General features: G+C 40.6%; 1 protein-coding gene across 5 annotated transcripts in view; it reads right to left on the bottom strand.

Annotated features, from left to right (window-relative positions):
• mib1 (MIB E3 ubiquitin protein ligase 1) overlaps nucleotides 1-24,542 on the bottom strand; it is a 61,350-nt gene extending 36,808 nt beyond the window's left edge. For 4 of the 5 annotated variants that reach the window (XM_063461377.1, XM_063461378.1, XM_063461380.1 and 1 more), the window contains exons 1-12: nucleotides 23,652-24,542; nucleotides 22,654-22,825; nucleotides 15,544-15,673; nucleotides 11,241-11,345; nucleotides 10,132-10,198; nucleotides 9,610-9,814; nucleotides 8,163-8,346; nucleotides 6,985-7,129; nucleotides 6,719-6,852; nucleotides 5,791-5,898; nucleotides 5,451-5,648; nucleotides 4,667-4,818 (exon numbers count right to left, since the gene is read on the bottom strand). In XM_063461377.1, the coding sequence (XP_063317447.1) occupies nucleotides 4,667-4,818; nucleotides 5,451-5,648; nucleotides 5,791-5,898; nucleotides 6,719-6,852; nucleotides 6,985-7,129; nucleotides 8,163-8,346; nucleotides 9,610-9,814; nucleotides 10,132-10,198; nucleotides 11,241-11,345; nucleotides 15,544-15,673; nucleotides 22,654-22,825; nucleotides 23,652-23,880 (1,829 nt within the window). In that variant the 5' untranslated portion in view covers nucleotides 23,881-24,542. The remainder of the gene's footprint in view (nucleotides 1-4,666; nucleotides 4,819-5,450; nucleotides 5,649-5,790; nucleotides 5,899-6,718; nucleotides 6,853-6,984; nucleotides 7,130-8,162; nucleotides 8,347-9,609; nucleotides 9,815-10,131; nucleotides 10,199-11,240; nucleotides 11,346-15,543; nucleotides 15,674-22,653; nucleotides 22,826-23,651) is intronic. The other variant, XM_063461379.1, reaches the window with a different exon arrangement.
• Between the last annotated feature and the right edge of the window lie 431 nt (nucleotides 24,543-24,973).

Raw genomic sequence — 24,973 nt, 5'->3', positions numbered from 1 at the left:
CAGCTACAGGCTCCCACATTCACTCGCTGTGGGTGCAGAACAAGCAGGCCGCACAAACCTAACTCCCTGTCACAGGACGTCTCCTGCCCGCACACATGAACTCCAGAAAATGTCAAGGGCATCTGGTCAGGACATTGTCAGAAGTTATCGTTTTTCACATGTACCACACAGCAAGAGATCGTTCCAGTGAGCATTCGTTCTTTCTTCTGGAAATTTAGTGTGTTTTGTTTAGGTGAGGATGGTGCCTCACGTTGAGCTTGAGGACACGGGACAACCCTTCGCTAGCTGTGAATTCACCTGAGTGAATAGGTATCTGCGCTATTCTCTGGACCTAGCGCGTTAATGGACCTAACTGATTAATCCCCTTGTGCCTCGGATCTTTGCATTCAAACACACGTCTCTATCGGCAGGAAAGTCCTGGAAAAGCCCAGGACTGCAGTGCATGTAAGAAATGCCTCAGATGCCCCTTTTTTTTAAAAAAAAAAAAAGAGAGAGAAAATATAAAACATAAATATAAAAATCAGTGCTAAATCATTTGTTCCACAACTGATCTAAAAGATGTAATTTGTCTAATTATTTAAAGCAATTAAGACGAAGTGGGTATAGCATACAGACATTGATTAAATCTCAATTTGATTTAACAAACTTGGTTATAAATTGTTTTTCATTGGACTAATGACCATGAAATGCATTTGTGCACCATAACAAGCACTAGTTTTCTCAATCAAAGCGGTCCAACTCGATTAGGCTGAAAGAAGCAAGAGTGAACAAACCTCCTGTTTCATGGATGTCAGCGATAAAGAAAATCTGAACATGCAAACGTTTTAATGCAAACATTTGACCCATGTCTCCACTCCTTTCTAAGTGGGATCCCTATTACAATACTACCATTATGGTGGTGCCTATTAGTGCCGACATTACAAAGGGAATAAATGTCTGCATTTCAGAGCACAGTGTGATCTCCTGCACAACCCTCCATCTCCTCAGGTGAGGCAATTACCATATGGGGTTTTGCCTGTATGTTGCTGTATTAAAAGAAAGCTGAGAACTATAAGGGGAGAGGGAGGAGGGCAAATATTACAAGGAGGTGACACGTAAAAGGGTACGGACGGCCGCTGCAGGGCTTGTTTAGAGCCCGTTTATGAGTCATGGGCTATTAATCGTATTGTTTACAGTATTGTAGCAGCTACTGGCTTCGAGCAGCCCGGGGGAAAGACACAGAGATGAGCCAGGCTCCCCTTGCAGGCTAGAGCTGTGGTAAACACACAGGGAGAACACACAAGAAAATCCTTCTTCCCGGACATGTTACTGCTGGTTATACCAGCACTTTCAATTTACTAGCAATTGTAAAACTTAACAACTAGCTTTAATTTATGAGGAAATGCCTTAACATGCTGCAGCCGTGTCTGTGTGTGAGTAATGAACAAGGTAAAATATAGTACAACTCCCCAGTTCCTGCTGCTCGCCTGTTGGTGGAGTTGATTTGTCTCAGTGTTTGGGACTCCAAGTTGAAAGATTCATCTGTCACCCACAGGGTTCTTCCTATGTGTCTTCCTCAATCTTGTTTCCACTGCTGGAAGACCCACCCACGCACATAACACATTACACACACACCAGGGACTCTGACGCAGTCTCTACTTGAACCCAAAAGCCAGCATTTGATGTTTAGAACTTACATCACTTAGCGTAACAGAAGAGAGGAAGCTCATTTTTAAATTGTTTTTCGCATTGTCGCGGAATTACACGGCAACAAGAAAATTATATTTTACACTTGTTTGAGCCACGAATGCCAAAAGAGTCTGTGCTCAAACACAAGCAGGTCATCGGACTTATTAACCTGACGGGCTTTGTTTGATATCCTCCATCTCAATGCTCTCTGATTGGCTTCCAGTTTCAAGCAACTCTCATCTACGCCATGAAGGCTTTTATATTTTTTTCCCCTTTTACAGAAGTATGTCAGGAATTTCTTTAAGCACTCAGTCAAAACAACTGCCTCTCCACTAAAAACACGCCAGACAAGGTGCTCCCACTTCAGCCTAGGGAGACATTTCCGAGGGCTTTAGGACTTGTAGACCGTCTCCACGATATTGCAGGAGCCCGAGTGTGAAATAAAAGTAAATGGGCAGACTGCAGAAGGTGACATATATCTTTGTCTTTCTGACGGCATGGGGACAGAGCGTGGACTGAGACAAGCAAAGCAAGCACAACAGGGCCTTTGATATAGAAACCACCGTACTCAAATGAATCTTTCAGCAGGTCAGCTCTCTAACATATACTCTCAAACCTGACACAGACTATTGTATTTAAATATTTAAAATGCAAATATCTTTTTTTTTAACGGTGCCATTTATTCCTTGAGCATGTTTACTGTTGTTCATTAAAGTTTAAAGGTTGTGCAATAAAAGATAATGGTGGCCTTGCAATATTTTTTCCGCCCTCACCCTCTCGGATAACACAGACAGACTTGGACTGCAAACATATGGCCAATTTTTCAGTTTCCTGTCTGTCATTTTCACTTCTTTCTGCAATTTATTCAATCAATTCTGAAATAGATTCAACAAAGACAGCCCTGAATCTATGTAATCATGTTTAATTACAGAATTTCAGGGATCATCAACTCTGGAATTACCTGCTGAAGAGGAGCAGGCAGGCTAGTTATGTATCATTTCAATAACAGAAAATAAATGAAACACTGCAGACTTCATTTAACATATTTCTGCACCTGTTTTTGTTTTTCCAGAGCATGCCGTGTATCAACACTGGTTTCATATTTCATTTAAGTTATAATTTATATAATATTAATATAATATATTTTATAAAACTGGATCTGCAATTTGCTTTTGAAATATATATATAACTGCTGTTATAGCTGATATTATTCTGAGTATTTGCTGGCTTGAAAAAAAATAAAACATAGCCCCACAAACTGTAAGATCCTTATAATATTTAAAATTTGCCAATACATTTGAACAAGGACAGATTTTAGCCTTGATAAATGCAGTTTTCTGTATTAATAAAGTGATTTTTAGGAGGTTTTTTCAATCTGAAATTAATCAATGTTGGAAACAGGAAACAGGCACTGGCTTTAGATAATCTGACCTACAGGGTACCAGATGTGGAGGGGCTGGACCAGGCCTGTGACCTTTGACAGGTGTTCCACAGCCCTGTGACCTTAATTCCATTTGTCCTAGTGCCAAAGGAATAAATGCCAACGAAGGGGAATGACATTTAGCCTGGGATAACCACGCTCATGCGGAAACACACACCTGAAGCACTCACAGCGGAAAGCAGATGTTAACTTTTCTAGAAACTGCTCCGCTCCCTTTACCGTGGTGATGAAACATCAATTTCCATCACCTTAAGAGGTGGATGATAAACCTGATACAGACAGTCATTGCTCAGAGCCATCTTTAATATGCTCATGGCTTAGAGAGCAGAATAAAACAGATAAAGACTGGAAAAGCAACCTGCTGGCCAGGAACAGCACCGACAAGGACAAGACGAAGTGCTGCCGCTGCACTGCGCAGCCACTCCACACACGGCACACACAATCGTGGAATGGCAAAACAGTGTGCAAACAAACACAAACGCTCCAGGTTTTTAGCTGTACCAATATAACAGTCAACACAGGAGACCACAGCATCCTTTTGAAAGATAGATACGCCTACAGTTCTTTAAATTAAATAGTCAATATAACTGAGATACCAAAGTAGAGCTTACAGGAAGATAACTTTTCTTTTAATTTCTTTTAAAGTGTTTTCAACTCAAACAAAAAAAAAAGCAGCGGATTCAGTGGAAGCAAATTTTAGCATGAAATTGGTAATTCCCTTTGAGATACTGTAGTACCACATAAAATTAACCCATGACTGTCCTCATCTAGACAACAGAAGGACTCAGTTAAAGAAGTGTAACAGTTATTGGACCTATACTAAGTACAACTGTATTCCTGTAGGGTGGTGAGCCCAAATCCTTCATTAAGAGGAGGATAATGAATGATTCTGCCCGGCTCTCTGTCTTCTAGCTGCTAACAAGCAAAATATAAACCCTACTTGTTGTAGTTTTAAATAATTCTGTGCATTGTGTGGGTTTATTAGATTGAAATTAATCCTCTCTTCCTGTTTGATGACACATCAAATTTAATCTCATGCAGGAAAGTGTGAATAATATATCCAGGGTTTTTCCTACATATAACAAATTCACAGACATTTTTGTTTATTAAATGGCCAGGCCAGAAACAAGCCGGTTAAATCACCAGGATAAATAAATAAAAAACCAACCCATATACTGAGACCATCTCATCACTATTTCTGGGGCAGGGAGACCAACTAAAATGTGATTTGTCCACCACACAGACACTTCAAGATATTTGGTGTATCGCACAGTGTGGGTTCAATACGGCGTTTAATCACTGGATCTATTCATATTCATAAAGTTCTCACTGAGGCAATCCTCTGTGGGACTTTCCTGTTAATCTCTGGAATTTGAGAATCAACAAATGAATCAATCAAATGTGGTTAATTTAGTGTGTGGATATAAGCAATGCACATGTCTCTAATTTTGGTTCCACTGAGCATATGAAACCGTTATTAACTGAGATCTGCATCGGCAGATTCCACTGAAACAAGCCTTCATTCGTCACAGTCGCCAAACTGAACATGTCACACACCTGGGGTTTCCTCTCAGAGCGGCGTGATGCAAAGCATTGAACCCGTTGTTGTTGGTGATGGTGACGTCAGCACCGGCCTCCAGCAGCACTGACAGCATATCATCTCTCTTCTTACTAATGGCATCGTGAAGAGGTGTGTCACCCTCTGAATCCTGAAGGGGAAACCTTATGTTAAGGACTGCTGTTTAAATAACGTAATTACAAGTCAGGTCTACAATGACCCCTCAAGTGTTACAATGTACTTCAAAAGCAGCTTATTCTATTCAAATTTATTTATATAGCACCACATCACAACAATAGTCGCCTCAAGGCACTTTTTATGGTAAGTAAATACCCTAAAATAATACAGAAAAAACACCAACAATCAGACAACTCCTATCAAGCACTTGGCAACAGTGGGAAGGAAAAACTCCCTTTTTAACAGATAGAAAGCCCTGCGTACCATCTGTGAACGCCACACTGTTGCTGTTTTGTTGTATACAATGTGGAAATTTCTGTAGGACGTCCTGCGCCTTTATTGAAGTCTTTCGCACAACACTCAAGCCACTTTGTAACTTAATATTTATACCTTTGCTCCCTTATTGTGTGTTTTTTTATTGCATGCTTTGACACAGTGTTTGCTTTTTATCCTCTTGTTTTGTCATTTATATATCTTTTTATATATCTTTCACAGCAGCACCCACAGTTTAGTTGTACATGTACAATGACAAAATCGGGGTAAGTAAGCAACTAAGCTATGCCATGAAGTATTTTCTTAAAGGTAAATAAGTCAAGCGATACATACCTGAAGGCTAGGGTGGCAGCCGAAGTCCAAAAGGGTTTTAACCACCTGTAGATGGCCCTTGTTGACAGCTATGTGTAATGGAGTCTGCCTTCGCTTGTTCCTGGCATTCAGGTCTGCACCGCCCCTGTGCAGCACTTCAATGACAGAGCCTTCATCACCAAAAGCTGCGTGGTGCACTGCTCGGTCTCCATCTTTATCCTGGGAACAGTGACACATCCAAATAATGACTCAGTGTTGTGTGAAATCTGGTGCGAAATGCAATATAAAAGAAAGCTGAGATGCGTTTGCGATAAGAAGAAACACACATCAGAGACAGGTTATTTTTTCTAATTAGACAAACCTCAGCCTCCAGGTCCACATTGTGTTTAAGAAGCAGCTTTAGGACATCCACGTGACCGTTCTGACTGGCTGCCTGCATAGCAGTGTGTCCAGCACACTGCCCGTTCACCTGGAAAAACACATCAAGAGTCACTCAGAATACGGCCGCATGTCAGCATGCTGTTTAACGTTTAGATCTGCCAAACACATGGTGATGAGACTGGTGAGGGTGTGTTTTAAATATTTGGATGTTGTACATGTGCATCCACAGTTGTGTGAGCAAGTTTCATCACCAACTGCAGCACTGCAAAAACTCAGAGCATAAATATTAATGTGAACTCCTTTGGGAGTCTCGAGACGTCTCTTGTCCTGGCAGCCAAATCACTTGGCCAGCCTCAGTGTGCTCAGCTTTAAGCAAATAATTCCACTGAAAGGCAACGGGGCATCTGGCCAGCACTCACCAATGACACACACACACACTCATTCAGTCTCCCTTTCTCTAAAGTGAAGACGGCATGGCAGACTGACGTAATCTTTTTTCTAGACCTATAGAAGGCACAGATTTCTGTCCTGCTGCCTGAGTCAGAACAAAATCTACAACCGTGTGGGGTTTGTAGATCTCCACTTGATTCTGAGAGTGAATCAGGCTCTGTGCTGCAGTGCACACCAGTGCTCATTGGTGCCTCCTTTGGGCCCAGCCTTAATGCCTTTCAGATTGAGAGAGGTGCAGGGGTGGGAGGATCTTTGAGAGGTTTCCTGGGAGACTCTCCTCAATATAGCCTCCTCAATATACTGAGAGAAGAGCAGAGCACAGCCAGGGGTATTCCAGCTCCAATTATAAATGTACCTATATCTTCTGCATAGGTTTAATGGTAGAATCATTCATCAAAAAGTCATCTAGAACTTCAACAGTTCCTTATATCAAAACATCAAAATGCTGGAGCACTCACATCCACATCGGGTCTCTTAAGAATGTCCTCCACTTTGGCCAAGTCTCCATTGGCTGCTGCCTTGACCAGCTCCTCATTGATGTCCCCAGACTCTTGTGTCTCAAATAGTTTCTTCAATAACTGAGACAGGCGTTCTGGACAAACGAGCGGAAAACATCAGAGATTGATCGCATGTAGGTGCCAGATAACAGAGAGCAATGAAGCAACGAGGACAAAAAACTAAAAATGATGCTCTCTCTGAGTTAGCAGTGCATGTTCGCACATACCTCCAGAGGCGTTGCTGACAGCGGAGCCGGAAGGGGCGATCTTGGTGACGGCAGCAGGGTTGTACGTCCAAGATGTCCCACAAACCTCGACCTTAAGGTCACTGTCAGAGTAGATCTGCTGCACACGGCCTACCTTGCCCAGGGTCTGTTTAGAAATGTTGTGACAAACTCATTAGTATACGAAGGCTTATTGTCTTTGGGCTACGTCCTGTATAACACAGTCTGTAAGCGGCAGAGGAGAGATGAAGAGGGACTGCAGTGAGGAAAGTAGAGCTGCGAGGGAAAGGATAATGTGGAAAGTACAGCAGCTCAAAAAGCCAGCATCCTACACAGAGCAGCTTATTATAAAATAAAACACTGACAGAAAAAAAAAACAAGGTATGAGAGATGTTTGAGCAATGTTCTTATTATTCCGAGTGTACTCACTTGCACAAGAAAGAAGATGGATATAAAAGAAAGACCCTTCTACTTGCTAGACCATTTTTCATCTATACAGGCAATTTGGAGAGGACAGAGTATAACGCATTCCAATTTTGAATTATATCATCTCGATCCCGGCTATAAGGGAAAGAGGCACTTTGAGTGTGTTGAGCCGGGTCTGGGGCTGTCCTGGAGGATGTCATCAATAACGGGGACTGCTGCAGCAGAAGCGGCAGCAGGCGGCAAACAGCCATGGTTAGTGATCAAAGCTACAACCCATCTCAGAGTTTTAAGGCTCATTAGCTGCTGAGGGGGGCCAGTTTGGCAGGGACAAGTGGCATATTGGAGTAGACTGGCGTTACATAACCCACGGCATGCTGGGCAGCGATGAATAAACTTCATAATACGGGAAGAATAAAGTCATGTTAAGACTGAGAGAAGATTTTTTAAAAGAACTGGCAGCAAAGCATCCATAGATTTTACACAATGCTGCGTGTAAAGTCTTGTAGTAACTAAGACAAATGTAGCTACAATGAATAATTTCATTACATGTCCCTCTTTGTAGAAAAATTTTATTTATCTATACACATTTATTAAACAAATTTAATTTTTTTTCCCCCAGCAAATCCTTAACCATAAATAATTTATTTAAACATGTCCACATTTATTTCCTGTTTCTATTAATGTAACAGCCTCAACGTGACTGTGAGTGCGGTCAACTCTGCACAAATCAGTGTGAAAATCTATTAAAGTCTTACAGGCAGCATCGCCTCAGCCCATTCTCCATGGCCTCTTTGTAGCAACTTGATGCGGTCAATGTCGTAGCAGATCTGGACCAGGTCTCCCACATGGAACTGGGAAGTGCCTCCCTCTGCACCGGCTGCGACTTCGCCACTGCGCACTACGTTAGCCTTTGTCAGCACTGCTGGGTTGAACGTCCATCTGAGGACAGAGAGAGCGATGCATTCAAGCAACACCGACTAGCTCCCCTAAACTGTGATAGCTGATGTAAGGTATAGAATTTGAGCAAGCTACGCTGGAGCAATAAATAATAAGGCACCAATAACTGGGCAAAATGGGGCATTTCTTCTGAATTAATGCAAGCATTTCTCCCCAGACGTGAATGTAAGAGCATAAAGTGTTCAGGCTTCACTGATGTTTGATTTTTGACATAAAGCTTGGCAAAAAAAAAAAAAAAAAAAAAAAGGGCAAACTTTTTTTCTTTTCTTTTTTTGCTTTGGTGAAACAAAAATGGTGCATGAATTGTCTAGCTAGGAACTTTTCATTTTAAACATTACAACATTATTTAATTTGGATTTATTTCAACAACATAATTCTAGGCAATATTAATGAATGCAAAAAAAACCTAAAGTAAAAAAAAAATTGCTGTTATTGACTTTGCTTTTTTAAAATCAGTCAGGACTCATTCAAAGATGGTATGTGAAGCAAGGAAGTATCACTCTGTAACAAGCTTCTTTCAGCTACTCCCTTACCCACAAGAGATAGCCACAGTGGATGGATCTGCATATTGAATTTAGCCCACATTTACACCAGATGCCCTTCCTGATGCAACCCCTCTGAGGGTCTGTTCCTCTTGTTCGTGTGTTAGGCAAACGTGTTAACCACCACACTACAGAGTGATATAAGCCTCACTGTGTAATTAAACTGCAAAAAAAAAAAAAAAAAAGCAGAGAAAGCGCATCTATACCTCCAACAGAGCAGAAGTCTGAAAGGTCTTCTCCCCAGTAATTATCTTCACAGCATTTGAATAATTTAAGCTCATCAACGTAATAAAAATAAAGTGGGCTAAATTTAGACCGCTTTTACATTACTGGTCCACATGCCCAATATTAAACGACTCCCAAAAGAACTTGATCGAGGTATATCTATGATCACTATCAAAGAGCATGTTGAGAACATTTAATAAACACTAGAAGCGACAAAGTGCTTTTACATTCACAGAAAATCCACTTTAATTATGCATTTCACTAGAAATTGACTGCTAATTTATTGAGAGTCTCTTCTCTCGAGTGTTAAAAAGCATAATTACATCCTACGGTGAAGATGTGCTGAGAAGTGTTTTGCTGCTTCTGAATGACCTTAAGTGGAAGGGGTTATCTAAAACTAAGAAATATGTTTTTTAGTAGACAAATACTAAAAAATAAGTAAATCAATTATTCCGAGCCTCCATGTCAAGCGCTGCACCTGTTCCCACTGGGGTACTGAACCACAATGTCGTGATCCTCATCGATGCCACACACTGTGCCGGTGGTGGTGAGCGTCTCAAACATGCCGTCAGTCCACCCTCCGTGTCCATGCTGGAGGGACTGTACAATCTCGAGATCCAGATCAATGTTTACCAGGTCCCCAATCTGAAGGCCACCAGGATTTCTGTTGCCATTCTGTTCACCTGAGACGATTAAGGTAACATTAGATTTATTTAAAATGTGATTTGCACGAGTTGCCCTGAAGAGAGGCAGCACTGCAGAGTGATTGTATATACTACACATCAAAATTTGCTGCAGTTTTAAACCCAGAAAGACAAGTATAGACCTGAGTCTATACCTGGTTTTGGAGCCATGTGACTATGTAGTGCTGACATCTAGTGGCCACACAGACTTCACTACAAGAAAAACTCCTCGAATGTCCTTGAATTCACTGCACCAGCACGCTAGGTGAACAAATTGGTGCAATAACGACGCAGACACATATCACCGGCTTGCTTACCTAAAACCGGACAGTGGTCTCTATAAAATGTCCCTCCTTTGGCATCCTGGACACATTTGAGGTCCGACTAAAAGGGGAAAAAAAGATGGAACGGGTTAGATAATTAACCAAGGTAATTCCATTAGAGGGGAATAGTGATGGATAATGACACTGAGAATTTATGCACTTTAGCTGCAGAGGCACATCAGTTGCCTACAATACCCACAATATCAGTGCCCTAAGCAACTTGGTATATGGCAGGAAATTGAAACACTATACTGCTACACGGAGAAAGCATCATATCATTTGTGATGACTCAGATGTGCAGCCACTGTAGCAGAGTTAGAGGGCAGAGATCATCATAAGACAGTGCAAACGCTCCTCTGAACTGATGGATCGCCAAAGTCATGACTGCAACACGTCTCAGTAAATTAATAACTGTCTCTTGGACTGCATGCAGCCAGCGGGATGTGTTTGATCTTATAGTACTGTGCACATGAAGCAGGCATGGCAACAGAGGAAACGCTTTGGCTTCTCACGCTGCGTTTGGAAAATACAGTAAGCTGCAATTCTTTTTTATTCCTTTGCAGGATTTATCCGATCTTCATAAAATAAAGCCGAAATAAAACCGTCAATACAGGGGGTCTAATCCATGATTTACTTAATCCAAAGGCAGATGCCACCTACCTTCCTTTCAATCTATTAGAATAACAAAGGACAAATCTGTTATGCAACTGAGAAACCCGATTGGCCGCTTTCATAAAAAGGAAGAGGCAGTCTGCACCAATGAAGGACACGCTTTTCATCTGGAACGCGTGTGTAGCTGAGCCCATGACATCCCCAGGAGAATGTCCCCCCTTTCTAAAGTTGACCGCCATGTTCACCGTGTCCCCTTATAAAGCAGAAGGAACAGATTGCCTTTATCATGCAGATACCTCCCCCTTCCAGCTGCCTGGACAATAGTGCCGTACTCACGCTGGCTGCGTGGCTCTCACAAAGGCCTGGCAGTAAAAGAAAGAGCCCCAGCTCCACGGTTAGATACAAAAGCCAACTGACAGCTGATCTTTTGTGTGAATCCGTCTGTGTGAATGAGTTAGTGAGCATGAGGTTCATACTAGAAGTTTGCTCACCATTCCCTCAAAGCCAACTCTGTACAGGTTCTTGGCCCCGTTGTCCCACAGTACGTAGGCAGCGCTGTGAGGGCTGGCCGCACTCCAGTCCTGGATCTCTGTTACCTGTAGAGAGAGGAGGGAGGAGATGAGAAACAGCAGAGGACACATTAAAAGCAGGGTGTTTTAATCTGAATTACATGAAAATAAAACAGCAAACATACAAGGAATATACGGCAAAGGTTTGTAAAACACCAAAGCTCATCTCTGGGTGTTTGCTCCCTTTTGCTCAGTTCTCTGTCAAGATGAGGCCACACTGCTTTAATAATATGGAGGTCCAGGCTCTGAGGAGGCCCATCCATGACTGAAAGTGTTCCTCTGAGTGTTTTTCTAAGCAAGTATGTTTTTGCTGCTGAAAAATTAAGCCATTGCCAATATGTTGCTTTGCAGATGGTAGTGCACAGTGGGTTGAAAGAGAGTCCCAAACCTTGACATAGCCTCCACCATGTTTTACAGACGGCTGTTGACGACTTGAACCAAAGACTTAAAATTTGGATTCATAACTCCATGAGATCTGTTCCCTCTGATTTGCAATCTAGTTCTTGTTTAATTTGGCATACCTCAGCCTTTTCTTCCTGTTTCCCTTACTTAAGAATGGTTTCTTGACAGCCACCCTTCCAATGAGAGCATTTCACATGAGGCTTCAGTAAAGTGTATCAACTGAAGGGTAATGTGAATCTCCCCAAGACTTTTGCACAGTACTACGTTGTTTCACATTCTCTGCAAGTTGTCCAGTTACTGAGTTTTTAAAGGAAAGTTTATTCCCTAAACACTAAGAAATATTAGGGGTGGGACTAATCAAGCACAAACCAAATTAGGCGTTGATGTATGGGGTCACAATTAGATTATGTTTTAGTTCTCCCTGAATTTGCATTTTCACAGTCAATGCTAAACCTTTTATTGTTTCCACAGTTATTTATACCTGTGCAACCTCCAAGGATATTTTAATGAAAACAAATAAACAAATAGTGTTTATTTAAAAAAGAAAGAAAAAATAGGCGTCGTTTAGCAAAAGTGCAGACAAAGCATGTTTATAAAAAACATGAGTGAGGTTTTAACTAAAAAAAAAAAAAATCAAGTATCATGTTTTGTTGCTTTTCTTATTGGAGTTATTTATTTTTAAATCTCTATAAATCCCTGAGCATCAGTACACTGATATTAAAGCACCATTACACAGTTGTAACAAAGTGTCATCTGACACCATGTCCCAAGTTCCCACTTGCTTGTTTTTACACACTTTGGAAACATACAAGAAACTGCCTTACAAAGACACTCCCACCACTATCAGACCTTCGTTTATACAGAGATATAAAAAACCAAAACATTTATTTGTACATGATAAATATAATAACGCCAAGTGCTATTCGTTCCCAGAGAGAAGGCTGTTCTTGTTCTTGTGGTGATGCACAAGAACAGATTAAAATATTAATAAACTCCTAGTAGCTGGCTGCGCTAAACTTCTCAGTGTGTGCATCCAAGTTTTATAATTAAAAGGGAGTGAGTGGAAATCAGTCAGGCTATTCTTGACTAGCTTGTAGGTCCAGTGTAATGATAAAACTATCACTAAAGACCCCGACAGCGTCTTTAGAGATCCTTTTTTTGATTTAGCATTCACTGGATTAAACCATCAATAATGCTATACATATACATTTGTTATGAGAACATGACTTTTAGCTGTAAGCTAACTAAAATGATGCGTTACAGGCATTAAAAAAAAGCAATAAGCTATGAATATTGGACTTCAAAATCCGTTCTGCTTTGAAAGAAATAAGGATTTTTACAAGACAATTCTCTCCTCATCAGAAGCAGCTCAGAGCTTTCATATCGCCGAGGAGATGCTGTGGAGGAATAAATTATTTCTTTAATTAAAGGCTGTGCCTTAAGTAAATACAGAAAACAAACTATTAAATTATGTTCAGCCCCCTTCCAGTGTTAATTGATTAATGGGCCTTAGGAGGTAATATTCATGCTAACCTAACAGAATATCTAAGCTGGAGGACATGTAATAGTGGTTTTCTGGAGAGCATACTGCTTACAGCATCATAAAACTGTAATGAGATATGCCATTAAATAACACAGCAAAATGAAGTCTTAAATTGCCTAGAGGGACTCTTAAATTGAATACTCTGGGGACTGGACCAGAGTCAAAATACACGCACTTTACAGCACAGCAAGAGCATAAATCTAAATAGACTGGGCTAAACAAATTCAACCTCATCAGACATCGCATTACTTTCTAATGACATATTTAAGGCTAGAATAACCTGCAGCAAAGAAAAAGTGTTTATAATCACAGAAAAGATGAACAGGAATCAGCAGCGTGAACCTAAGGGGAGGAAAACAGGCGTTTCAGTGACGCACACAAGGCTATTACCAGTCCTGTGTGGAGGACCTGACAACTAAATTGAAGGGTAAAGTTGGATTTTTGTATAGAAACAAATCCTGTTTCTCATTTTCTACTTGTGAAGACAACTGTACAATTATGTCTGCTCTTGATTATGGCCGTATTGTGCATATCCACGCCTCTTCCTCCCCCTGTGGTTACCACAACAGGCCCGCACAACATGCAGAAAACCTGCGATGTGAGATAACACCAACATGACTTCTGATAAAAAAAACATTTGGAAAAATGCTGAAGCAATACATGTAGATGTGCACTGCTCAAAAAAACATTAAGGGAACACCCAGTCATCACATTGTAGAGAATGGAGTTTTAAACATGGTAGACATATAATACTCTTTCCTTAACCCTGCTCACTTATTTTTCTTTAGTTTTGCTTTTTGTTTCCTTGCAACATCAGGTAGGATCAGAGAACACCTGCAGCACAGGTAGTCCAGCTCTTTCAGGATAGCTCATCCAAAAGTGCTGTAACAATACCCCCATTACATGGGGGCAACTGGACCGGGCTCTAGAAGGGCATGAACCCAGCAACAGAACCTGTATTGGCTTGGTTGTGTGAGGAGGAACAGAAGAAGCACTGCCAGAGTGCTACAAAATGATCTCCAGCAGGTTATTCACGTGCATGTTTCTGACCAAGTGACGCAAACACATAACGTCGGGACATATGAAGGTGTCCCAACGTTCTTGGGACACCTTAGTGCTCACAGGCCCACACTGTGCAACTCAAGTGCCATTCACCAGAGAACATCAGAACTGACAGGTCCACCACAGGCACCCAGTTCTCCCTACAGATGAGATCAGGTTTACACCGAGCACATGTGACCAGCATTAAAGAGTCTGGAGACACCCAGGCAAACGTTACACTGGCCTGCAACATCATCCAGTATGACCGGTTTGGCAGTGGGTCAGTGACAGGCAGGTTCCACAGATCTCCATATGTAAGCTAACGGTACCCTGACTGCTGTTACACACCAGGATAAAATCCTCAGACCTGCTGTCACACCTTATGCTGGTGCAGTGAGCCTTGGTTTCATCTTGGTTCAAGTCAGTTCTTATGGAAAATGCAGCTAAATCTTTACAATCAATTGTCACCTTGTTTTCTAATTTTGCTTTTTGAATTTCCTTTTGCTGTTCACAGAAACTTAAAAGTATAGAAGGAGCAATAATGGACTGATCTCTTTGTGTTACGCTCCTAACATGTTGAGTCAAGCAGTGAACTTCCTGTTTTGTTTCAGGCTACTGTGCTTCTTTTTTTTAACCAAACCATATCCTGGGATGTAAGATTGTTTTTTCCTGCCTAGGATTTTTTGTGAAAAAGATCTTTGAGATTTCTCTGGCAGGTTTGCTAGGCCTGTATTACCTCCAAGGATTTATAATCCTTTTATGTTGTACAGCTTTAAAATAAGGCAGAGACAGTTTTGCCTGTATTTCTCAACGCTATCCATTAGTAATCTCGTATATTTATCTGAACAAACAAAGCTCACTTGTGAAACAGGATTTAGTGGAGACAAATTTCCTGTCTTTTTATTACCATTGATGTTTGAGTTGAGCACTGTTTACCTTTATTGAATGTCTCAATACTATGGTTGTTAAAGATGATTCTAAGTGACTGGGACCCAGATGAGCTCTCAGATGAGCAATTTCATTTATAAATTTTTTAAATTAATTTTATTTATAAAATTGCTCATCTGTGCTTCTCCGTAAAGCTAGAAATAGTAAACCCAGAAACACTTTTGTAGGCACTGAAAGCACATCGCTTTGCCATTCTAGAAAATTGGTACATTGCTTGCTTTTGGCTTGGGCAGGGAAGGGGAAAAAAAAGGCACAGTTAGAGACTCCAACTTTTCTGGCAGCTTCCCTTACCTTTCCTCTCCTCCCATTCCCTCCATCCTGGTCTTCCCATTGCCAGTCAACTCCTCTCACAACCCGACCACCAGCAAAGATTCCTCTGGCTGTGATTTTCTTTGACTTGCGACGTGACTCCAAAAGTACTCTGTCAAGACAAAATACGTTTTATAAATGTAGGCCATTATTGTTTATTTGGACAAGCATTAATCACATGCGCTATACTCATCCATAAATCCGTAAGGGTTTCTGTCAACTGTGTTTAGGTGGATCAACTCACATGCATTTTAATTATGTGTAAATACTGCAGAGGAGTGCCTGTTGCACAATAATTACTAAATTATATGCCACTATTCCTCCAGCCACAGCTCGTCCTTAACTGTGTGCCTTCTGTCCAACTTCACTTTCAGTACATGGGACGCTGTTACCATCCTCTTTTGTCACTCAGCACCTCGTGTTTGATTGGAGTAAAAGATCACTAACAAAAGACTTCTGTCACAGTTAGGCTGGATTTAGACTTTTGCTGGCAATTTTGTAGAGCCTGTAATGTAACCTACGGAAGTGTTTGACGTTGTCGCCAGTATTTACCATGTGATCATGTCCTGGTGTTTTACACGCAGTGCCAGCGATCCAATAGAAATAAATAAAATGCTGGGACTTTTTTCCCTTCTGGGTCCCAGCTCTTATTTCCCCACTTCTTTGTAAATTCCTTCACATTCATTCTGATAGTTTTGGCAATCTCCCTCCAGGAATCTGCTGACGTTTATGAGTCCTTATATTGATGCTATGATTATTATTTTTTATTTTGAGACAATAATTGTTATTCTCTCACTGATAAATTTTAAAACTTTGGCGAAAAAGTAGCTGGAAATGTAGAGGACGAATCGATAGAATCAATAGCTGTAGGCCACATCGACCTGATGTGTAGTTAACTTCTAGGGAGGTATATAGGGTATGCCGTAGGGTACACCATATGTTACATCGCAAATTCCCAGCTGAAGCAGTTAGAAAGGGACTGGAATTGATTTTATTTTCTAGTCTTACTGACCACTCAAGGAACTTTACACTACAGCCAAAAACACAAATGCATTCATACAGAGCTTTACTGAACTTCACGTATTTAACGCAATTTAGAATTACCAGCCAAACTAACATGCATGTTTTTTGCAGTGTGGGAGGAAGCTGTAGTCCCCAGAGGAAACCCGCGCAGGCACAGGGAGAGCATACAACCTCCACACAGTGATGCGCCAAACAACCCAGAACCTTTTAGCTGTGAGGCAGCAGGGCTAACCACAGCATCACTGTGACAGCTGCCCTTCCTACCACAATCTTCTCAGGTATTTTTTAAAATCACAAACACACAATGTCACAGTGAATAGCGATTAGCTCTCTAGAAGACAAAAAGTTTTTATGCACTCAAAATCAGACACACTAAATTTTTTGGCACAGCAAATGAAAAGTAAGAAGTTAAGTACTCAAACACACCATTACAATGCTCTGAGGCATGCTCAAAACACCAGCATAGCTATAAGGAAAACAAATTAATAGATATTGGCAAATAAAACCTCAGACAGCGCTCTAACAATCAAAGACAATATGAGTCTTGGTAGACACAGCAGCTGGACAGTGTAGGTCTAACCAATGCAAACAGCTTGTGGCCTCTAACCACTCCCTCCTCAGCAGTTACTGAAAGAATCTAATGTGGTGTAACAAAACACTCCTCCATGCAGTAGGAGCAGTGTGAGTCAGGGAGTCCTCGAGCACCCATTGTACATTATGCAATGTCTGTCTCGGGGGAAATGCAGTTGAAAAGTCTGCCAGCTGTTGGACCATGTGTTCATTTACTAAACTATGGTGTTTAGCTAATATAGGCCTGAAATGGATGCATCAGAGTACTGACGGTATAAGTGGAATCACAGTCAAGCGCTGGTTGTGCAATTTAGGAAGTAAATACTCTTCCAACAAAATAAGCGTCCTTACTCTTCATCTACAGCACAGAGAGGAGCCCCCTGGTAACTTTAAGCTCAGCCCATGAGCAACTGTAATCCGGCAGCTCGGGGTGAGACCAAAGGAGAATTTCTCTTCCATTTCAACTCTTCTGTTCTTGTTATCATAGCAGAGAAAACCTCACTAACACTAAAAAAATACAAAACTATAAATCAATGGAAAATCCTGCAGGATATTACTCAGACTGTTCAGGTACAACAGTCTGAAACATATGTTTTTTTGCTCTCAAACATATGTTGGCACTTAGTCTATAAAACTTAAAGATCCTCTGATAGAGGGCAAGGCAGAGTAAAATTCTCTTCTTCAATCTGACCTGATCTTACCTGTGTGTGAATTATTTAGTAACAAAGTTTCTACTTTCAACTTCTGAAAAATTTATCAAAGCAGGAATTCAGATGAAGGATATAAAAACAAAATTAGTTTTCCCACATAAACCATGTCACCTGTAAACAGGCGCTTTGGCACATTAATTTGATTTTGGTGAATAATACAGAAAAGACTGATCGCATCAGATGTCATATGCTCCTGCTGTCATCTGTTTAATGCACGCAGTTCCTTGTGAAGGATTCATGACAAATAAAAGATGTTTTTGTAACATTAGCTAAGGTTGCTGAGTGTCAGTACTTCTTGAAGAGTCTTTACTGTAATCCTACCACTTCCTTTACAGTAAAACCAAAATTGTGAGTTACATGATCTTACCCATCTCTCTTTAGAATTTTTTAAAAGGTATTTTCAGACATTAAAATTAGCTTTCAACAGACAATAAAGCCCAAAAACGAAAACAATGGGGCACACAGTGACACAATTTAATCTGACTGTCAACATCAACTTCAGGTAAATACTGATAACAATATAAAGTAGGGCTGTGCGATATGACCAAAATCTCATATCCTGATATAAGACATCTATCATCCGATAACCATATAAATCACAAAAATGTAACATTTTCTGTAAATTCTGTGAATCTCAGGCAGCTCGACTTGCGTGAATTGTTTCCAGCTGGGCGTCGTGTACCTGGAGTCGAGTGTTTTAACCGATGCATGAAACGATACATTTTTAGACATAAGTTGTAACGGCCGCCGTTTTCTTTGTGAGTATTTATTACACAGCGTGCTGCGGGGAAAAGCCTGTTCTAACGTTTGAGTCTAAGGTAGGACTGGGCGATATATCGAGTTATAAGATGTGACAATATCGTTTATATCGATATAGTATATGTTACGTTATAATTATACTTGTGGAGCCGCAAGTTTGCCTCTCTTTCGTCCACTTTTGTCTCTATGCAACATTACTGGGCCTCGCCTCTCCTTCACTGAACACAGGTCCCCCTCCACCATAGATTCACCTGCAGGCAACGACAAGATGGACACGGCAAATCTCCGTTAACGAGTTACCGCGGATCGCCCCGTGCGTGGGGCTGGGCGGCGTCAACGTGTTAGCGCGCTAACGAGCTAACCTTGCTAACGACATGTAGCCCCTAAATCCTTTCATTTTCTCAAAAATCGACAGTGCGCCTTATATATGAATTCTGATTGTGCTTACTGACCGCGAACCGATTTTATATGGTACACGGCGCTCAGCAATCTGTCAAAAAATGTTTTAGTACGACTTTGGTAATCTACGGAGCTGCACCGCTTGATGGATTGTCGAAGCATGACGGCTACCGTAGTCTGGACTGGAGTAGTGATGTGTCGGTCGCGAACGAAACGGCTCTTAGAGCCGAATCTTTGACGTGAACGACGCGAGCCATGGGTTGTTGTTTTTTTTTTCCTTTCTCTCACCCTCTCTCTCGCACTTTTTTTCCGCTTCACTTCGCATACCAGACTTGTGCTTTGCGCTGGGAAGAGGGGGGAGGGCCGGTAGTTACACTCGCAGTAGCACAGGAACAGAGCGGGAGGGAGGGAGAGAGAGAGAGAGAGAGCCAGCGACAACGTCACATTAGAAAGGTATAGTAATCATCCACAACTGAAAATAGTTGTAAAGGATTCAGAAAGTTTATTCATGCATGCCCATATGACAGAGAATATGCATGTTGTTTTTGTTTTCATATTTTAATTTATATTTAATTGTGTTGTGGTTTGCAGTGTTTTGTGTTGTTTCACTTTAAATTTGTTTAAAAGGAAAAAGCTGAAAATTTAAATAGTTAAAAGTTGAAATGTAAATAGTTGGTTTTTGTATTATATGATTTATTTATTACATTTTATGTGGAGTGAATAAATAAAAGTATATTTACGGTGGCCCCTAGAGACAAAGCATGTACAAACTCCAAAACACGTACAAACTCTGAAGCACGTACAAACTCCAAAACACGTAAAAACTCCAAAACACGTAAAAACTCCAAAACACGTACAAGCTCCAAAACACGTACAAGCTCCAAAACACGTAAAAACTCAGAAGCACGTAAAAACTCCAAAACACGTACCAAAGACAACAGAAGTGTTCCAGAATGCTAGGCGCAGTGTTGAGCTTTTGTTACCTAGTGGCTACACAAGCCAGGAAGTACCAACGATCGGATTTGGTGTGTGGTAGTAACAGGTAAATGAACTTTTTTTTTTTTAATTATTTGAATATATATGAGTGCTTGTGTATAAATACACAAACCATACACATATGCTTTCAATTGTGTAATTTAAGTGATCTAGGTAGCTCTGTTTTGGAAGTTCAGTTAACGCTAGAAATGTGTTTTAGAGTTTGCACATGCTTTGGAGTTTGTACGTGCTTTGGAATTTGTATATAAACATATATTTATATATAAACATATATAAATAAAGCCACTTTTTTTTTTACTATAGTAATTCCTTTTGTGCATAATTTTATATTATTGTTAATAATAAATTAATTAAAGCAACAAAACAACCTGAAGAGCCGGTTCGAAGCCGAAAGAGCCGGCTCTTTTTAGTGAGCCGAGCCGAAAGAGCCGGTTCTCTAAAAAGAGCCGGAAATCCCATCACTAGTCTGGAGCCTCGCGGAGTAATACGTACTGTGCTTCAACGTAATATTACCGTATTGTGTGTGTATAAGGACCACAAATGGCACCTGTTAAGAGACATGGTTACGAAGCGGATTTCAAACTCAAGGCTGTCAGTCGAACTTGGGAACAGAGCAGCTGAGAAATCTGTCTGTCTTTGTTATTATGCTCAGCGTCTTTTAGTTTACATTTTGACTGCACAATTGTGAGCTTTTTGTTATGCACAAAAACAACATTGTTTTCTTTTATTTATGGAGCATTATTTTTTAATAAATGCTGATAATTTATTTTTGAGTAATTTCTTCATGTACATCTACGCTGTATGTTAATAAAAGTGCCTGTGTGACATCTGGGACACACCTTTGACTAAGAACTCTCTTTTTGTTCTTACCTTACGGCTTTAAAAAAAAAATATCAAGATATATATCGTATATCGCCATCTAGCTAAAAAATATCGAGATATGAATTTTGGGTCATATCGCCCAGTCCTAGTCTAAGGTTTGTTTTTTAGCAACTGACGGCTCTTTTTTGCTTTTCATCCGTAAATACTCTGCATACTCTTTCACGTGATTCAGTTTATTTTGAAAAGTCTCAACAGGATCTTGAGCTTTATTGTGAAAGGTTTATATGGAAAATAAACAAGCGGACACGCGATGGTTTTACCGTCGTTGTTGCTAACGACAACGCATAAAAACAGGCGCTTGTCCGTCTGTAGTGTGGTTATATTAAATATAAGAGAAAGAGAGAACTTTAAGAAATTAATATAGCCACTACAGTGACCATCAAAATGATGAAAAAATATTGCCGTAAACAGTTTATTTTGCGACACCACAATACAAACGATAGCATAAAAAAAAAACGATAGACGTTTTTATATCGTCATCCGATATATATCGTTATATCGAACAGCCCTAATATAAAGTGTGGTAGAGTCACTCTCTGAAAACTAAATAATGTGAAAACACTGGATTTCACATGCCTAGTGTTATTTTTTTCACATCCTGAAGCAGTTATAATAAGTGTATATTTCTATTTTATTAATTTAATGTAAGGTGTCAAATACCTAACAAACTGCTATTCCTCATGTGCACAATGTGTCTATAAAAATCAATCTGAAAAAGTTCTGAAATCTCAATTCAAAACATACTTTATAATAATTCAGTACTATCACATTTCAATGGAATAAAGGTGATATAATGTAATGGCTGCCCCCTAATAGTCAACCGAGATTCTTTTCAAACGGGAAAAAGGGTTACTCCAAGACATCACAAGACAAACTGCAGCAATACTTTGTCTAAACTTCAAAAAAGTAAAACGCCTAACATTTCCCACTTAACACCATCACAAACTGTTGTTGGCAGGTGTGTTGTTTTGCCAACTTATAAAATATTTTTCATTACTCTATAATGCGCTGACACCATCTCAAGCAGTTTTTTTTCATAGCCACCCAAGGGGATCTGACCTTGCACTTAAGGGAAATCACTTGATTCTAACTGGTGCTTAATTAAACTTTAAATACATTTTGAAATCAAATGGACAAAAACTTTAAGTAGCGTACACTTTATGGTTTTGCCTAAAAGTATATTTTAAATCGTGAAAACAATACCATAGATGTGTAATAACTAGTCGACTAATCACTTGAACTGACAACTACTAGTACACAAGAAAAAGAAGCTGCATGCATCCTCCAGGAGACAAAAAAAAGATTATATGTTCTCTAAATGGGAAACACTGCACTAATATGATTTTTGAAAAGGTCTGACTGATCTTAAAGTGAGGCTGAGTTGTTGCCAGGCAACTGAGGGCTGGGAGCATAGAGATAGACACAGTCTGCCTAAAAGGCAGGGTGCACAAAAGACCCGCAAATGTCATACACACACGGCTACACAAAGTGTGTAAAGGGGGAGACCAACCAATCACAATGAAATACAGGGATTACCTGGCTACTCTATGTCTACTTTATAATTGTTGGTTCTACGATGAGGAACAATAAGAGCAAATATTGTTAGGTTACACTAGAAAACGGCTGTAGTAAAGTGCCGATCGCTGCATACAGATGAGAGAGCAGGGAATGAAATGTGACACACTTTTGCCTCATGTGATTTTTCGCCTCTGTTCACATGGCAATCTAGAATTTTATATAAATATTAACTAACCTCTCGCTGCCTGGGGTGGTGATCCTGTAGAACCGGTGTCTCAGGTGATGCTTGTCTCCATGGTAACAGGTTGTGCAGAGGTCGTAATTGGTACACTCTGCACATTTCCAGCGAATACCAATGATGGGCTGTTGACGGCAGGTGTCACACATGGTTCCATCATGCTTGATGCCTGAGGGAGCAGGATTAGTCGAAATTTAAACATAATAATGTGCACAGTACACATCGGTAATATTACTGCAACAACTTAGCAGCACTTTGCTACCAACAATGTGCATGCTATCAGTTCAAAAAGAGACATATTCTTCATACTATTAAAAGAGCAAGATAACGGATTTATTAATATACTGGCAGTTGGATTTGTTTTTCCTTTACAGCTCCTTAAAATCTTTTCCCCTTCAGCATGTCCTTACAGGTTGATCAACAGTGTAAATTACTGCAGGAAACTGCTCCTTATCCAGTGACTAACCAGGGGGCGGATATGGGATGTCTGTCAATGGGACGTGTACTGAACGAAGTAATTGGATTGACATGTATTGCTATTGGTCCTTAAAACCACATCATGCTTCTAATCATTTACATAATTAGTACAAAAGTTTATCCAAGCAGTGTGAAGTTCAGAGTCATGAGATGTGCTGACATGTTTACGACAGTGACTCATTTTCATACCTTCTATACAAAGCTTTCACTGCCTGTGTACAGACAGGATATAAATATAAATGGGGTAGTTCGTCTCAAATGGTGATCTTATTATATATTCTTAAAATATTTGTAAGTAAGTTGCTTCTGAGAAACTTGCAATAACTGTTGTAGCACCAACTCTCTGTTATTCTTACACACTGTAAAAGCTCCGAAGTTAAGCCAAAAAAATGAATACATTTAAAAAAGTCCCGTAGCTTGCAAACGGAGCACCCCTCTGTTACACTGGAAGCCACTTCCATGAGACTAAAACTCAGCCTGAAAATGCGAGCAGAAGCAGGCAGCTGATGCGAAGTTACCTGTTGGAGCACTGTCTAATATCCTCACGTCATAAGCTCCAGAACAACGGTAGTTGGCAGCCGTCCCGTTATCCCAGACAACCACCACCTCCTCTGGACTTTCAAAACTCCTAACGGTGCCGACATGTCCCTCTCCTCCATCCTGCTTCCCCCACTTCCAGTCAGGTCCGCGAACCACTCTCGCTCCAACTCCTTCCATCATGGCTCGGTTATTCCTGCCGGTGGTCATTTAAGAAAAGATGTCGCAAAGGTACAACAATCCTTAAAAGTTACCGAGCTAGCACTCTTTGCTAGCCAACTATGTGTGCACTGGTAGAGAGTTTCCAAACGCAAGCGAGAGCAAGTCCTAACAGGAAGGAGACTGGAACAATCCACAAAGCTAGCCCGTTAGCTGTCTGTAGCTGTAGTTAGCTACCCAAGAAGGATTCTGGATCCTCTCCCAAAAACTATTACAACAAGCTAGCATCAACCTCGAGCCAGTGGCGTCCAAGTGTTGCCTCTGGCAGTGAGAAAGTTAATACCCCAAAGTAGTAAACAGCTAGCGCAGATAGATCTCAGTACTCAGCAAACTGCCAGTCCCTCTCCTCCAGTCCACACACTTGAATCCCACCTCTTCAACTTAGCAGGCTAGTGAGCGGAGTTGCTAGCTATCGCAGCTAGCAGGATAAAGCTCTCCTGGCTCCCTGTGGCCGGGGTGAATGTGCTCCTTTTCGATGTTGCTTGTCCTTATTATTATAGTGTGCGATGCAGAAAAAACCCTCCGACATGTATCCTTTATCAGCCAGAGACGGTGCCATAGACTACTCTCAGAATAATCGCGTCGCCATTATAGTCAATCACCGCTCAGACAAGCAACAACTAGCTCCGGAGCTGGACGATAAAGCACGAAGACGCGAGGCTTGGAAAACAAGCGAGTCCAGCCATTGCGCATGCGCACCTGTAATACGCTCGGGCATATGGACCATCGCCAACTCATAATACATGTATTACCGATTATTACACGTTTTTTGTTTTTTATGTTCTTAACGTGTTTTTCTTTAACTATTATTTTTTTCTTAATTTTCTATTTTATTTTTATTGTGATTATTCTTCGTTTTTATTTATTTTGTTTGTGTGTTGGTTTCATTTTGTACATTATTATTTTTACTGAAATAATTTTAATACATGGCAATCATTTTGATACATATTATAATATCAGGGTTTTAAATCTTTTGGTGATGAACATTTATACACAAACTCTCTGGATGTCCTCCTTCACTGTTTCTCCTCTGCACATGTCCACACTATCTCAGCCTCTTTGTTTCTCTAACTTTGTCTCCACA

This window comes from Pelmatolapia mariae, linkage group LG18 (genome assembly GCF_036321145.2).
Source record: "Pelmatolapia mariae isolate MD_Pm_ZW linkage group LG18, Pm_UMD_F_2, whole genome shotgun sequence".
Classification (NCBI taxonomy): Eukaryota; Metazoa; Chordata; class Actinopteri; order Cichliformes; family Cichlidae; genus Pelmatolapia; species Pelmatolapia mariae.
This window is presented reverse-complemented; position numbering and strand designations above follow the sequence as displayed.